The sequence below is a fragment of the Giraffa tippelskirchi genome, chromosome 9, assembly GCF_054371585.1.
Source record: "Giraffa tippelskirchi isolate mGirTip1 chromosome 9, T2T-mGirTip1v1.2.pri, whole genome shotgun sequence".
Taxonomy (NCBI): domain Eukaryota; kingdom Metazoa; phylum Chordata; class Mammalia; order Artiodactyla; family Giraffidae; genus Giraffa; species Giraffa tippelskirchi.
Genome location: NC_137283.1, coordinates 49,159,447 through 49,175,131, shown reverse-complemented (window position 1 = coordinate 49,175,131; position 15,685 = coordinate 49,159,447). Strand labels below are relative to the sequence as shown.

General features: G+C 58.6%; 3 protein-coding genes across 9 annotated transcripts; 2 read left to right on the top strand and 1 right to left on the bottom strand.

Annotated features, from left to right (window-relative positions):
• The first annotated feature begins 134 nt into the window (after positions 1–134).
• WDR6 (WD repeat domain 6) lies at positions 135–8,507 on the top strand. 3 transcript variants are annotated; one of them, XM_081525498.1, is made up of 6 exons: positions 135–330; positions 4,001–6,494; positions 6,597–6,680; positions 6,960–7,076; positions 7,166–7,284; positions 7,380–8,507. In XM_081525498.1, the coding sequence occupies exons 1-6, from the start codon at positions 231–233 to the stop codon at positions 7,838–7,840; spliced, it is 3,375 nt and encodes a 1,124-aa protein (XP_081381624.1). In that variant the 5' UTR covers positions 135–230; the 3' UTR covers positions 7,841–8,507. The 3 variants fall into 3 exon arrangements, with proteins under 3 accessions (XP_081381624.1, XP_081381626.1, XP_081381625.1); XM_081525500.1 differs by having other exon boundaries at positions 135–337; XM_081525499.1 differs by having other exon boundaries at positions 135–534.
• Positions 8,039–13,455, bottom strand: DALRD3 (DALR anticodon binding domain containing 3). Of its 4 annotated transcripts, none has more exons than XR_014064180.1 (14): positions 12,828–13,455; positions 12,342–12,481; positions 10,816–11,065; positions 10,440–10,735; positions 10,054–10,310; positions 9,873–9,952; positions 9,661–9,789; positions 9,344–9,414; positions 9,191–9,252; positions 9,007–9,089; positions 8,724–8,906; positions 8,528–8,604; positions 8,356–8,424; positions 8,039–8,270 (listed from the first exon to the last, which is right to left on the bottom strand). XR_014064180.1 is itself a non-coding variant. In XM_081525564.1 (14 exons), exons 3-14 carry the CDS (start codon positions 10,969–10,971, stop codon positions 8,151–8,153), a joined length of 1,644 nt encoding a protein of 547 aa, XP_081381690.1. In that variant the 5' UTR covers positions 10,972–11,065; positions 12,342–12,481; positions 12,828–13,455; the 3' UTR covers positions 8,039–8,150. The 4 variants fall into 4 exon arrangements, 3 of the variants coding, with proteins under 3 accessions (XP_081381690.1, XP_081381691.1, XP_081381693.1); XM_081525564.1 differs by having other exon boundaries at positions 8,528–8,665; XM_081525565.1 differs by having other exon boundaries at positions 8,528–8,647.
• Positions 13,456–13,594: 139 nt separating this feature from the next.
• On the top strand, positions 13,595–15,213 carry NDUFAF3 (NADH:ubiquinone oxidoreductase complex assembly factor 3). Of its 2 annotated transcripts, none has more exons than XM_081525654.1 (5): positions 13,595–14,170; positions 14,249–14,441; positions 14,609–14,675; positions 14,770–14,870; positions 14,949–15,213. In XM_081525654.1, the coding sequence occupies exons 1-5, from the start codon at positions 14,094–14,096 to the stop codon at positions 15,063–15,065; spliced, it is 555 nt and encodes a 184-aa protein (XP_081381780.1). In that variant the 5' UTR covers positions 13,595–14,093; the 3' UTR covers positions 15,066–15,213. The 2 variants fall into 2 exon arrangements, with proteins under 2 accessions (XP_081381780.1, XP_081381781.1); XM_081525655.1 differs by having other exon boundaries at positions 14,770–14,874.
• The last annotated feature ends 472 nt before the right edge of the window (positions 15,214–15,685 follow it).

Sequence of the window (15,685 nt, the reverse complement as noted above, 5' to 3'; positions counted from 1 at the left end):
GCTTGCTGTAAGTCACGTGACCGGGGGCGATTCGGCCCGGCCAATCCCAGCCGGAAGGCCTGGGGAGGAGGGCGGTCGTCATTGGACCTCGGCGGCGGCCGCCCCTGTCTCTGCTACCTGTTGCTACGGGCGCCGTAGAGCTGCAGCGCAGCAGCACGCGGGAAGGCTCGTCTCGCGAGAGCGCTGCTCCTTTCTTGGCCGTGGCAGCTGCAGCGGCTCGGGGAACCGCCATGGACGCTCACGAGGACTACGTTTGGCCGCGGGCAACCTCGGAGCTCATACTCCTCCCGGTCACGGGTCTGGAGTGCGTGGGGGAGCGGCTGTTGGCGGGTGAGTCGTGGCTCGAGGCGTGCGCTAGCGGAGAAGAAACCGAACGCTCGCCTGGGGAGGGGCCTTAAGAACAAAGGGATGCCCCGAGTAGGAGGAGGACGGGCGGCAGGCGGGAACCCACGGCATGGCGGGGCTGAAGCGCAGCCTGAGGAACCCAGGAAACAAAGAGCTGAGGTGGTTCCCGAGGCCTTTCAGAAACTGCAGGTGATGCGGAGAGGGCGGCTGGGGGCGGCCGAAAGGTGCAGGGAAACGCGGTCGGCGCGGGGCGGGGGGGGGGGCGGGGGAAGGAAATAAGAGACGCTTGTGGACGAGTCGGGCGGGGGGCCTCATCGTTCCAGCTAGGAGGCGGGGGGAGCTCACTGATGAGGCCCCCCGTGGGCGGGCCCAGAGTCCTGGGCGTTGCCTTTCGGGGGTGGGCCAAGCCCAGAAGGGGGTGTGGCCTCTCGAGTGTGAGCGAAGGGAGGTTGATGCTCTTCCCCAGGTGGTGGGGATGAAGAGCCTCTGACCAGGATGGGGTTGCGGGAAACCCGAGGATGAGATCTTCCTGAGTAGGCTAGTGCTCGGGGAGACGGAGGCTGAAGACCCCTGAGATGGTTGGGGTCCAGGAAGTCCCATGTCAGTGCCTCTTCTGAGGATGGTCGGCTCGGGTAGCAGGGGACAGGAACCCGAGGAGACGGAGCCCCGTGGAGCGGTGAAGGCCGACTGGAAGCTACTATTAGTGACTTATGTTAGAGCTGCTGAGTTTAATAAGAGTCGCAAGGCAGGGCACTGGCTGGCAAGCCTTGAGTGAGCTGCTCCCAGTCCTAAGGATGGGCGGATGTATGGGGGTGGGAGATGAGGGCGGGCGATGACCCAGTTTTGATTTGCTGTGAAGGCTCTGGGAGCCCAAGGTTCCTACCACGAGCTAAATTCCTAAGGCTCTTGGAGGAGGGAATAGCTAGGCAGAAAACTGAAGGACCACAACAGTGAACTCGGGGAAGACAGGGTTCCTGGCAGAGGCCTTAAGACAGAATTTGCGACTTTGTGGAAATGAGGCAGTTCTTGTGAGGATTCAGCAGGCGGAGTGGAGGGGGTTGTCTAGGCGAAGAGGCTGGAGGAATGAGCAAAGACCAGTCCATTTTAGGCTTGATCTGACTTACCCCTAGGGCCATAAAGCCCCATTGGTGAAGCCCCATTGAGAAATTTTAAGCAGGGGAATGGCTTGTAACATTTAGGTTAGTAAGCTTTTAAAGTGAATTCACCTACTCCCATTATTTCCAAGGAGACTTTTCTATTGACAGTTCTCAAATCCCACCCCTGTGAACCTACGACCTGAATTCCCAGCCCTGTTCTCATGTGAATGCCAGGCTCAAGTGCACAAGGGCCTACAAATTGGAATACTCCTGCTGGTGTTTGAGCTCAGGCGGGGGAACATCCGCCACTCAGGTGCCCAAGCCCGAGAATCTGCCTCTCTCACTCCCCTAGCCAGTCTGGTTGATACTGCACTTCATACATGTAGCATGTGTCTGTTTTTTCCTACCTTTATTGCCATCATTTGAGATCATGCAGCTATGCCTCCCCAACCCGCTCAGCATTCTCTCTAGCTCATCCTTGAACCTTTTGTTTCCTGTTCTAGCCGTGTCCCCCAAAGCTCGCACTCATCTCAGGGGCCTCAAAATTGATGTTTCCTCTGGCAAGAAAGGTTCAAGTCCTCTGCCTCCTGCCTGCTCTTCCTCTGACTAACAACTGCTGATCCTTGATTGCTGCACCTAAATGTTTTGTTCTCAAGTCAACCTCCCCTGGCAGTCACCCAGTCTGGTTAGATTAGACCAGAGTTTCTCGGTCTCAGCACTATTGATTTATTGGATCATATCATGCTTTGTGTGAAGGGCTGTCTGCGTTGTAGGACGTAGCTGCATCCTTAGCCTTCACTAGATGCCAGTAGCACACACAACTCCCAGTTGTAACAACCTAAAATGTCCTCAGACATTGCCACATGTCTTCTGGAGGGCAAGTGTCCCTCTGTTGAGAACCACTGGAGTAGACTTTCCCATTTTGTATTCTTTTTTTGTTTTAATTTGGCTGCAGCGCACAGAGTGTTTGGTCTTCATTGCAGCTTGTGGGATTTAGTTTCCTGACCTGGGATAGAAGCCCCCTGCATGGCGAGCGCAGAATCTTAGCCACTGAAACACTGGGGAAGTCCCTCATTTTATATTCTTTATATTCTTAAAGCAACCTATACAGTTCTTTCCTGGAACTTATCCAAATGGTAACTATGTAGCGTACTTGTGCGATACTGTTTTAGAGCTTAAATATTTACTTGGCTGTGTCAGGTCTTAGACACAGACTGTGCTATGCAAGAGGTCCTTGTTAGTTACCTATTTTCTATGTAGTAGTGTGTATATGTTAATGCCAAACTCCTAATTTATGCCTTGCCTACCACATTTCCCCTTCAGTAACAAACATGTTTCCCCTTTGGTATCCATAAATTGGTTTCTGAAATTTGTCAGTCTGTTTCTGTTTTGTAAATAAGCTCATTTGTATCTTAAAAAACTTTTTGATTGCACCCTATGGTATGTGGGATCTTAGTTCCTAGCCCAGACCAGGGATTGAACTCAGGCCCTCAGCATTGAGAGCACAGAGTCATAACTGCTGGATTGCCAGGAATTCCCTGTTTGTAAAACTTTTTGATGATGACTATTCTGACTGGTGTAGTGATATGTCGTTGTAGTTTTGATTTGCATTTCTCTGATAGTGATGTTGAGCTTCTTTTCATGTGGGGTTTTTTTTTTTTTTTGGCTATCTGTTGTGTGATAGTGTTTAACGTCTGCCTAATCCGCAGAAGCAGGGTTTTATTCACTACTCCAGCATATCGTTCATTGTCTGGTTTATAATCAGTGTTAAATTAAAAAAAAAACAAAACGTTTTTTTGGCTGGAGGACCACACTGCTTGTGAGATCTTAGTTCCCCAATGAGGGATCAAACCCAGGCCCCAGCAGTGAAAGCTCCAAGTCCTAACCACTGGACTGCCAGGAAACTCTCAAATAAGTGTTTGTTGAATGTCAAAAGATTGAGATTGCAGGCTGGGAATAGCATGAGGGAGTGCTGCTGTCATCTCTAGTTAAGAAGTGATGTCCTGGACCGGAAGTCACTGTGGTCGATTGGATTTGCAAGCTCTTTAGAATGTGAAATCTCCAGAACTTGGAGATAAGAGGTGGGCAAAGTTCGGGCTGCCTCTCCCCACTGATACTGAATGTGCTCACATTTTCTGAGATACAGAGAAGCTTCTGGAAATCAGGAGGGGTTCTGCTGTGGCCCGAAGGTGGAATGCTTGACTTATCAGTTGTGCCTGTTCCCTGGGGGAGGAGTTAGTGTGAAGAAGGTCAGTGAGGCCAAGGATTTGGGGACTAAAGCTGAGGATTCCTGTCTGAAGCATGGAAAGTTCGGTGGGATGAGGAGGAGATGGGAGTTTGACGAATTCATGGTTGAGCTGAGTGTCATGGGTGACTGACAAGGGGCTCAGAGCGAGCGCTGAGAATACAGCTGAAGCTGAGAGCAAGCTCAAGCCTGCAGGATTGAGTGACCTAATAGATTCATAAGCTACCTGCTGAGCAATTCCCTTGCTCCCTGTCTCTTCTTGGCAGTAAGAATTAGAGGAGGGGTTCTGATGTGGCTCTTCGCCTCTCTCCAGGTGAGGGGCCAGATGTCCTGGTATACACCTTGGATTTCGGTGGACATCTGCGGATGATGAAGCGAGTGCAGAACCTGCTTGGCCACTATCTTATCCATGGGTTCCGAGTGCGACCAGAACCCAACGGAGACCTTGACTCAGAGGTCACGGTGGCAGCATTTGGCAGCAAGGGCCTCCGAATTGTGAAAATTAGCTGGGGACAGGGCCGCTTCCGGGAGCTGTGGCGCTCTGGCCTGTGGAACATGTCTGACTGGATCTGGGATGCCCGTTGGCTTGAGGGGAACATTGCCTTGGCCCTGGGCCACAACTCGGTGGTGCTGTATGACCCTGTGGTAGGGTGCAGCCTGCAGGACGTGCCCTGCACGGACAGGTGCACCCTCTCCTCGGCCTGTCTGATCGGAGACACCTGGAAGGAGCTGACCGTAGTGGCTGGCGCTGTATCCAACCAGCTTCTGGTCTGGTACCCAGCAGCTGCTCTAAAAGACGATAAGCCTATAACCCCCGACCGACAGGTCAGTGGGCATGTGGGGGTTATCTTCAGCATGTCTTACCTAGAAAGCAAGGGCTTACTGGCCACAGCTTCCGAGGATCGAAGTGTTCGCATCTGGAAGGTGGGTGACCTGCGGGTTCCCGGGGGCCGGGTACAGAATATTGGGCACTGCTTTGGGCACAGCGCCCGTGTCTGGCAGGTCAAGCTCCTCGAGAATTACCTTATCAGTGCAGGAGAAGACTGTGTCTGCTTGGTGTGGAGCCATGAAGGCGAAATCCTCCAGGCCTTTCGGGGCCACCAGGGCCGTGGGATCCGGGCCCTTGCAGCCCACGAGAGGCAGGCCTGGGTGATCACTGGGGGTGATGACTCAGGCATCCGGCTGTGGCACTTGGTAGGGCGTGGGCACCCAGGTTCAGGGGTCTCCGCGCTCTCCTTCAAGTCCTGCAGCAGGCCAGGTGTCCTCAAGGCCGTGACGCTGGCTGGCTCGTGGCGAGTACTGGCCGTGACTGATGCAGGGGCCCTGTACCTCTATGACCTCGAGGACAAGTGCTGGGAGCAGCTGCTGGAGGACAAGCGCTTCCAGTCCTACTGCCTCCTGGAGGCAGCCCCTGGTCCTGAGGGCTTCGGACTGTGTGCCCTGGCCAACGGGGAAGGGCGCGTCAAGGTTGTCCCCATCAACACTCCGACTGCAGCTGTGGACCTGACCCTGTTCCCAGGGAAGGTGCACAGCCTGAGCTGGGCCTTGCGAGGCTACGAGGAGCTTCTGTTGCTGGCATCGGGCCCCGCTGGCGTGGTGGCTTGCCTGGAGATCTCTGCAGCGCCCTCTGGCAAGGCCATCTTTGTCAAGGAACGTTGCCGCTACCTCCTTCCTCCAAGCAAGCAGAGGTGGCACACGTGCAGTGCCTTTCTCCCCCCGGGTGACTTCCTGGTGTGTGGAGACCGCCGGGGCTCCGTGTTGCTGTACCCCTCGCGACCTGATCTGCTCAAGGATCTTGGGGTGGTGGGCAAGGTTGGGGCGATTACCTCAGCACCTGGAGCAGGCAGTGGTGAGGGGGAGCGCCCCTTGGCTGAGTGGGGCCCTGTGTCCACCCTCCCTTCTCTGCATGGGAAACAGGGGGTGACCTCGGTCACCTGCTACGGTGGCTACGTGTACACCACAGGGCGCGACGGTTCCTACTACCAGCTCTTTGTGCGAGGCGGGCAGCTCCAGCCAGTGCTAAGGCAAAAGCCCTGTCGGGGTATGAACTGGGTGGCCGGGGTCCGTATGGTGGCCGACGGGAGCATGGTCATCCTGGGTTTCCATGCCAATGAGTTCGTGGTGTGGAGCCCCCGGTCCCATGAGAAGCTGCACATCATCAATTGTGGCGGAGGGCACCGCTCCTGGGCCTTCTCCGACACCGAGGCGGCAATGGCCTTTGCCTACCTCAAGGATGGCGATGTGATGCTCTACCGGGCTCTGGGTGGCTGCACACGGCCACATGTGATTCTCCGGGAGAGCCTGCACGGCCGGGAGATCACTTGTGTAAAGCGTGTGGGCACCATCACCCTGGGGCCTGAGTCTGGGGTGCCCAGCTTCCTGCAGCCTGACCACCCGGAGCCCAGCGAGCCTGTTGAGCCCGGCAGTGAGGGCCCTGGCCTGATCGACATCGTGATCACGTGCAGCGAGGACACCACCGTCTGTGTCCTGGCACTCCCCACAGCCACGGGCTCGGCCCACGCGCTTACAGCCGTCTGTAACCACATCTCCTCGGTGCGTGCAGTGGCTGTGTGGGGTGTTGGCACCCCGGGTGGCCCTCAGGATCCTCAGCCAGGCCTGACCGCCCATGTGGTGTCTGCGGGGGGCAGGGCTGAGATGCACTGCTTCACAATCATGGTCACCCCAGACCCCAGCCCCCCAAGCCGTCTTGCCTGCCATGTCATGCACCTTTCATCCCACCGGCTAGACGAGTACTGGGACCAGCAGCGCCACCGGCACCGGATGATCAAGGTGGACCCAGAGACCAGGTGAGGTGCACCGCCGGACAGGAGCGAGGGGTGGGGCATGCAAGGTCAGCCCTGTGCCGCTGTGGCCAGGCTCCAAGTGACGTTGGTCTGTTGTCTCTGCAGGTATATGTCCCTAGCTGTGTGTGAGCTAGACCGGCCTGGCCTTGGCCCGATTGTGGCTGCCGCTTGTAGTGATGGGGCAGTGAGGTGAGTGTAAAGCACTGGTCCCCAACCTTTTTGGCACCAGGGGCCAGTTCATTTTTCCACAGTGGGTGGGGGAATGGATGGGGATGAGGTAGTTCTGGTTTTGCCTGCTGTTCACCTCCTGCTTCCTGGTCTGGTTCCTAACAGGTCACAAACCAATATTGGTCTGTGGCTCAGGAGCTGGGGCTTCTTAGTGTATAGGACCCAAGGAGCCTGGAGGCAAAGGAAAGGATGTGCAGATGTTCAGAGTGGGTTCTCAGCTGGACTGCCTCCCCCCCCCAGGCTCTTTCTCTTGCAGGACTCTGGGCGGCGACTGCGGCTCCTGGCTGAAACCTTCCACCACAAGCGCTGTGTCCTCAAGGTGCACGCCTTCACACACGAGGCACCCAATCAGCGGCGGTGAGAGGGCCTGTGTGGCGGTCCCACCTGGGTTGGGGGGGCTCCTGTTGCTTTCCACCCCCCTCACCCAGCTGCCTTCTGGTTTCCAGGAGGCTGTTCCTGTGCAGTGCAGCCACCGATGGCAGCTTGGCCTTCTGGGACCTCACCACCATGCTCAACCAAGGCTCCACAGCCCTGGAGGCTCCAGCGGACCTGGGGCTGCCCTTCCGTGAGTAGCTACACCGCCACTGTGGCTGTCCCCCACCCCTGCACTCACTCAGCCATGTGTCAGGCTGGGTCCTGACAACTGTCCTCTTCCTCCAGAGCTGGGCAGCCCCTGCCTGACTGTGCAGGCTCACAGCTGTGGCGTCAATAGCCTGCACAGCCTGCCCACCCGTGAGGGCCACCTTGTGGCCAGTGGCAGTGAGGACGGCTCCCTCCACGTCTTTGTGCTTGCCGTGGAGATGCCGGAGCTGGAGGAGGCTGCGGGGGGTGCCGAGGTGCTGCCCCAGCTGCAAGTGCTGGAGGAATACTCCGTCCCCTGTGCACATGCTGCCCACGTGACAGGCCTCAAGATCTTAAGCCCCAGCCTCATGGTCTCAGCCTCCATCGACCAACGGCTGACCTTCTGGCGTCTGGGGCACGGTGAACCCGCCTTTATGAACAGCACAGTGTACCACGTTGCAGATGTGGCCGACATGGACTGCTGGCCCGTGAGCCCAGAGTTTGGCCACCGCTGTGCTCTGGGGGGCCAGGGCCTTGAGGTCTACAACTGGTATGACTAAGACATCCCGTGGCAGCTGGCACCCTGGGCATGGGGTCTGCTCACAGACAGAGTGACTGTCTGTGCCCATTCCTGGTGTGCCCAGAGGGGAGGAAGAGGCAGCCGCGGGTTCCTGACTTCAGAGCAGGAGCTTAAGGTGAGTAGGATGCCACCTGGACAGACCCAGAATATGCCCCACTCCCCACCACGGGACAAAGCCTTGTCATACAAACAATTTATTTCGGCCCCAGATCACTAAACCAAATCCAGATTTTCCCCCCTTTCACTTGTTGACTTTGTGGACATTCCTGGATACTGAGGCCTCTGTAGCCTTACATGTGACTCAGTGGAGGGAGACCCAGCATGGCCAGCCCAGTGTGGAGCACTTCTCGCACAGCCCGCAGAAGTTGCAGACGCACAAACATCTGACCAAACAAGTGTGGCCGAGGCTCCTGGAGGAGACAAGGAGGCAGCTGGTCTCATCCTTTGCTTTCCCTGCACCACCCGCCCCTATCTGCCCTTTTGCTGTGCACTTACCCCTAGGATGTGTACCCGGTTATAGTATGAGCTGAAGTCCATGCTGAGCTGTATCAGGAACTTGCATACCTAGAGACAGAGACCATATTGCGTCACTAGCCCAGCCCTCCTTTTGTACCCAGATTAGAATAAAGACTAGTGTGTGCAGTGTGGCCTGCTCTTCCGTCCTCACCATCTCTGTGCGCGCAGTGACATGAAGCCCTGGGGCGATGCAGGTCACGGTCAGGGCTGCTGTCTGCCTCAGCAGGTCTGGGAAGGGGAGGATGCTGTTGAAGAGTAGCAACCACTCACCCTGTGGGGGAGAAGGGCGCTGGGAGGGAAAGGCCTGAGCTTCCTACACACGCCAGCTACCCAGAAGGGGCACTCACCTCGTCACGCAGCAGGGAGAAGTCTAGACTGCTTACAGGCGGGAAGGTGGGGTACAGACCTCGTTCCACACTACACTTGTAACCCTCAAAGAGGGTGGCGAGACGTGCGCAATTATACATGACAAAGGTGCCACTTTTGCTGCCCTTGGTGGAAATGCTGCTGTCAGCCAGGGCCAGGAGAAGCTGAGGAATAAAGGCACAGCTGCACAGGGAGGACTGTCACTGCACACCCTGTCCCCCAACTCCAACCCCCAGCCCTGGTCCAGCAAGATGCCCAGGCTACCTGACTCTGGGGGGCTGTGCTGAGCATCTCAAATTTAATGGTCGCCACAGAGAGAACCCTGAAGATTTCTGTCCAGGCTGGGTCTGAGAGAGTATGGATCAGTCAGTCTCTGTAGGCAGAGAACAAGGGGCCTGTGTGCAAATGACCCCCTACCGGAAGTACAACCAGGGTCTCCCAGGTGTACCTTGTTCCAGGTCCTTGCCATGCTTCAGTGATGACACCTTGCACACCTGCGCGTGCCGGAGCCTGCATTGAAAAGAGAGTGAGAGGACTAGTGGACAGAGTCCCCCCACCTCCACTGCCCTGGCTCGGTGGCCTGCCTTCCAGCCTCACTCACTTGTAGTACGCGGGGGCAGTCAGGGTGCTGGGCGCACCAGTTACTTTCACTGGGCCACAGACCAGGTGCTTCTGTCAGGAAGATAGCAGGGGTCAGCCACTGATGAGACCCTCCAAGAACCTCAATGTGTTCTTGGACTCCCCCAGCTTCTGACCTGAAGACCTCTGTCTCCAGGCCAGGGCCCTCTCCTAGCACCTGCTGCGTGTGCCTAAGGGCCCCCTCAAGGTCAGGGGTCACCTTCTGGACCCATCAGCTAACAAGTGGGTTTCAAGGAGTCATCTGAGGTTGCTGTGGGGAGGTTACCATCACTAACCTACCTGTCTAAGAGGAGCCTGATGATCCAACTTCCACCAAAGCAGGTCCAACTTTTGTTGGTGGAACTCCTCCTCACAGCTCACTACGTGTAGGACCACGTAGCTATCTGCACCAGCATCTGGGGCCGCAGCCTGTGGGGTAGGACAGTCACTGTGGGGGAGACGCTACACCTGGTTTTCCAGAAGTATACCAGGCTGGGGCATCAGTCACTAACCAGGCCTAGGGAGCTGTCCTCGGCCCCAGCCTGCACAGCCTCCTGCAGCTCGGCCAGCAGGGAGAGCAGATCCTCTGTCACTGGGAAGAGAACACATGGCTGAGGCTGGCTGGGGAATGCGGGGGTGGTGGGGGGGGCGGGGCGGCGTCCCTTTCTGGCCCCGCTAGGATCCCGGTCCTACCCAGACAGCTGTCCACACTGGGGTCATAGCCAGCTGTGCGTCCCTGTCCTTCCATCAGTTCCTTCAGGCACACTCGACCCAAGGTGCCAGGGGGCAGGGCTCCAGCATCACGGGCAGGGGAGAGCTCTGCAATCGCGCGACTCCTCAGGGCTTCAGTCGTGGCTTTCTCTGAGACCGCGGGCCAGTCCACCCGCAGTTGCTGCAGGAAGGTCCGCATGTGCGGATCCCGCACAGCGGGGACTCGGCGCACACTCACCCTGCGAAGCGAGGCGGCCGCCTCAGCCTGAGCACCTGGCTCGGCTCGCTCCGACTTCCACTCGCAGCGGCACGGCCTGCCCCCGCCAGAAGCCATCGCACCTTCATTCTGGGCCCGCGCCCTCACTCACCTGTGAGCTTTCAGAACTCGGGCCAGGTGGTCCGCCACGAGTACGGCACGGAGCTGGCTCAGGCGGAGGGCGCTGGGGCTGCCGCGCAGCGCCGGGCAGTGCAGGACGACGCGCGGGGTAGGGGCAGTGGGGGCGGCGGGCGCGGCATAGGCGGCTACGGAACTGAGCACGCGCTCGAAGACTGCGGACCGATGTAACTGAAGCGCCAGCCCCGCGGGGGTCGGCGCGCAGCGCAGCACCGGGGCCACGCCGGGACCCTGTAGACCAACGATGGCGTGAACCACGCCCTCGGGCACCTGCGGGAAGCCAGGCAGGTGAGCGGGCCGCTGCGCTCCCACCTGTCTCCGGCCCACGTCCCCGCCATGCGCGCGCCTACCTGGTCGTTCCCAAAGCGCGCCTGCAGTGCGCGGCGCGGTGCCAAAAAGTCTCGGGCACGCAGGTGGCGGGCGTGCGTCTCCTTGAACCAAACTGGGCCGCCAAGCCCCAAGGCCGAGTTCAGGGCTCCCAGCGTCTCCTCTACCCCGAGGCGCATGGCTACCGGAAGGGGCAGGCGGGACCGGAAGCAAAACGTCGAGGCGGGATTTCCGGGAAGGCCAACTGGTTGGGGCGGGAACTGGCAGGGACTCCTGAGTGGATAGTGGACAGTTGCGCTCGCTCCATCGCCCCAGCCCTACCCCCGCGTGGTCCACCTGACTGGTCCGGACTAGGGTAAGAAATCTCGGGGTCTACTCCGGATTTAGGGCTCTCTCACTGCTGCCCGCAGTAGCAACAAGGGAAAGGATCCACGCAACCCGGTGGGGCCCAGGCAGGGTTGTCTCTCTTACATTATGTATTTGTATAACGTTTCACTTCCTACATGTACACATGACCCATGGAGAAGGAAATGGCAACCCACTCCAGTACCCTTGCCTGGAGAATTCCCATGGGCAGCGGGACTGACGGGCCACAATCCATGGGATCACAAAGAGTCGGACACGACTAGTGACTAAGCACTCATGATCAAAACGCCTAAAGTTACAAGTGGATTCTGAAATAGGGCAGGTAGCATAAAAGCCACTTTCATGACCTACTGAAAAAGTCACATTTTTAAGGGAATTGGTGTTCTTCAGTTTCAGGTTATTTGCAAGCAATCCCTCCTTTGAGATAGGGGTTGTCTTTTAATCCTAATGTGTCCACTCTGATAGAATTGCTGTTTTTCTTCTCTTGAATCTTGAATAATTAGAACCATCATAATAGTTTCCAGAGGCTTTTAATGCTTCTCCTTTAACATGTTGTACTGTAACAAGGACCCTCCCATTTCCTGGTTTAGACTACGAGCCATTGTGGGTCAAATAAACAATGTGACCTGAGAAGACCCAGCTTAAGAACAGTTTTCTGAGCGTCCAGCTCCTCTACCAACTCTTCCTCCTCCTTCCCATCAGGGCTTCTCAACGTCTTCACTTAACCCTTTTTCTCTCTTTTCTTAATAGGGATGGAAAGTGAGGCACTAGAGCTCTGTGCAGCAGAGCACGGACAATCCCCTGATCTCTGCCCTGGAGCAGTGAGGAAACAGAGCTCAGAATATAGAGGAACCTAGGGGCAGGAAAAGTTTGGCAAGACCCCCTTCTGGGCTAGGGCTGCAAGGCCCCGCTGGGAAGCTCCGAAAGAGCACTGGGCGGACACGACATTCCCGATGGCTGCTTGGGTGCCCACTCAACGGGAGTGATCGTGTCATTCCAAAGCGCTTTCCATGCCTCACGAGCACGACCAGGGGATGGCTGCTAACAGGACTGGGGGTCTGGAGGCCAAGCTGGGGACTTCAGCTACTCTAAGTGCATTAAGACGGTTGGGGGTGGTTTTACCCCAGGAAGTGAAGGGCTATCTTTAGCGAGCTGCGGGCTGAGGCGGCCCTGTGGGACTCACCGCCATTGTAGCCCTATCCGGAGGCCCTGGGTCCTCCCTCCCTCTCCAGGGCTATCTCCAGGGCTATCTCGGGCTCCAAAGGTGGCCACCGCCTCGGCTCTCTGACGTCTACGCCTGTCACTTCCAGCCTGAGGGCACACCTGAGAAAGAGACGGAAACCACAGCGGCCCAATAAAGTATGTCTGGGGGGTCAGGGGCTAGCCCACCCTACCTGGGTCAGGACGCTGCTCAGGCAGGAGAGCAGGGAACGAAATCCAAGCGCAGCTGGAATGCTCTGGAGACAACAGCTGCTTTTGGGATTCCGTTGCCCGCTGTCCAGCCATGGCGGGGCGGGGCGGGGAGGGCGGGAGGAGGCAAGAGAGCGGTTTGAGAGGATTATCCTTCTCCCTAGGGAAATCAAACTCCCCGCCCCCCCCCATTCCTACCCAAGAAGGCGGACCCAGGAGTAGACGGTGAAACCAAGACGAATGGGAAAAAGCCGCTCACCTAGGCCTCCAAACAACAGGTGTTGGAGGGTGGGGAGGGGCCTTCCCTGGTACCAGGTCTGGATTCGGATTAGATCCGCAGGGTAGAATTAGCCCTTTTGGTCCCATGCAGTCAGGGCCACTGTAGTGACGGCGGTGGGGCGGGCTTCGGGATCAGCCAAGAGGGAAGCGCGCCCGTGGGGTCGGAGAGGAAGTAAACCCTCCTCTGGGACTCCCCCGCACCCAGGGCCCTTTGTCCGGTGACGCTGCCAGTACTCGGAGCGCTAGAGGCCCAGTGGGCCCGCACGGCAGCGACGGGACTCCCGGAAACCCATTGCGACCGTCCTCGGTTGTGCCGAGCCTCCCGCCAGCCCGGCCCAGCGGGTAGGAGACGCGGCAACGTGCCCCTGAGGCCAACACACGGTGGGCGCGCGGAGATGCCGGAACCTGCGCGGGCGCCAGCGATTCTCACGCCCGTAGGCCTTCTGATTCGGCTCAAGGCGCGGGGCGCGGGATTCTCGGAGCGCGAGCGAAGTGCGCGACAACAGGGCGAGGCTCCAGCCGCTGTCTGCTTCACCGTCTTGTCCGGTTTGGCCCGGCAGTCGCGACGAGCGGCTTGAAGTTCCCGACCAACGCGTCCCCTTCCGCTTGCTACGGCCGCAGAGTTGGGGCCATTTTAAGGCGAAACCCCCAGCCACGCCCCCTCGGGCTCCGGAGAGGCCAATCCAGGCGCAGCCACGCCCCGTGCGACTCGCGGTGGCGACGCCAACGGTCGCGCGGGTGACGGTTAGGGAGGGGCGGGACTCGGGGGGCGAGCGACGGAAACCGGAGCTGCCCGCCCCGCCCTCGGAACCCGATGCTCTAAAGCCGGGATTAGAGGCCGGGGGGTGTGGGCGGGCGCCACGCCCAGACCAGGTGTGCGCGACTCCAACAGGTGCTCGGCCGCCCTCCTGTGGCCCTGGGAGCCCGGCGTAATGGCTGAGAGCTGGGGGCCAGCCTGGGGACCAGGCAGTGCCCTGCGGCCGGCCGCGCCTCCAGGTGTCCGGCTCCCCCAGGGCGGCCAGCGGGCGCCCGGGCGGGGCGGACGACAGGTGCTGACACCGGAGCCGCCTTGGGGGCGCGGCCTCCTGGAACCGAGGACCCTGGCCCGCTCCCTCCCTTCTCCCGCGCTGGGCCGGCCGAGCCGGGCGGTGTCCTCCGCGACGCTGGGGGCGCTGCAGCCGCGCTGGGCTAGGGGACGCCACGACCCCGTTGACCCTGCGCCAGCCTCCCTGCGCGCCGGTCCGCCATGGCCGCAGCGTTTGTGCTTCGGAACCTGTACCGCGCGCGACCCGCGCTTTGCCGTCCGCCCGCGGAGCTGCCGTGGTGAGCCCGGACGCGGTGTCCCTGACCACCCGCCCCACGGCCGGCCCTTCCCGGCCCCATGACAGTACCTCTCCGCAGGGCCTCGCGGCGGGGTCATCGGCTCACGCCGGCGGATGACGAGCTGTATCAACGGACGCGCATCTCACTGCTGCAGCGCGATTCCCCGCTCGCCATGTACATCGACAGCTACAGCAGCCGCGGCTTCGTGGTCAACGGGAATCGCGTGTTTGGACCCTGCGCGCTCCTCCCACAGTCGGTGGTGCAGTGGAACGTGAGCGCTTCCCTACAGTGAGGAAACCGAGAGCCGGAGTCACGGGCCTGCCCCTGGTTTCTGTCCCTGGCAAACCTGGCTTTTCTTTCATCCCGCTCTGGAGCAGGTAGAGGGTCTCTGGGAAAACCTACGTAGGCTTATATTTAACTTGCCGCCTCCCCCAACAGGTAGGTTCCTACCAGGACATCACCGAGGAAAGCTTCTCTCTCTTTTGGATGCTGGAGCCCCGGATAGGTATTGGAGGAGGGGAGGGCTGAAGTGCTGAGCCCCAGGAAGGCACCCTCTCGACCGAGCTGGTTGTAGACTAGCCATGCCCATCCTTTCCTAGAGATTGTTGTGGTGGGCACTGGAGACCGGACTGAGCGGCTGCAGCCCCACGTGCTGCGAGCCATGAGGCAGAGGGGCATCGCGGTGGAGGTGCAGGACACAGTAGGTCCGGGACTGGGGAACGTGGAGGGGAGCCCAGGCCGAGCCCTGGCCCGGCTGACGCTAGCTTTCTCTTTGCAGCCCAATGCCTGTGCCACTTTCAACTTCCTCTGTCATGAAGGCCGAGTAACAGGAGCTGCTCTCATTCCCCCACCTGGAGGGACTGCACTCACATCTCAGGCCCAAGCTGCAGAATGAACCACCAGAACTTAACCTGACTTGTCCAGGAGGGCCTTGTCACCTTCTGCAGAATGCAGGGCTGCCCAGAGCTTTCACTAGCCCCTCCCCTTTGGCACTGTAAGACTTGTTTTGCTTGCCAGCAAATTAATAATTTAAGCCACTTGTCTGATTTTGTACTAGGTGTGTTGCTGGCCAGGAGCTGTTGGCTCAATGGGTTCTTGGAGGGGGTTGTGAACTAACCAGAGGGTCATGGCTTGGCCTCTGAGAAGCCAGGGGGCAATATAGGCACCTGTTCTAAACTGTAGGTCTGTCTACTTGCTCACATACAGATTTTAGGGGACCTCTGTGCTTCCTCCACGATGTCCCTTAGAGATTTACATTAGAGAACACGTGAAAAGTGAAAGTGTTACTCACTCAATCGTGTCCAACTCTTTGTGACCCCGTGGACTGCAGCCCACCAGGCTCCTCTGTCCATGGAATTCTCTAGGCAAGAATACTGGAGTGGGTTGTCATTTCCTTCACCAGGGGATATGCCCCAGCCAGGGATAGAACCTGGGTCTCCCACATTGCAGGCAGACTCTTTACCAACTGAGCCATCAGGGAAGGTTCAGAGAACACGTATGTGGGTCTAAACCTGG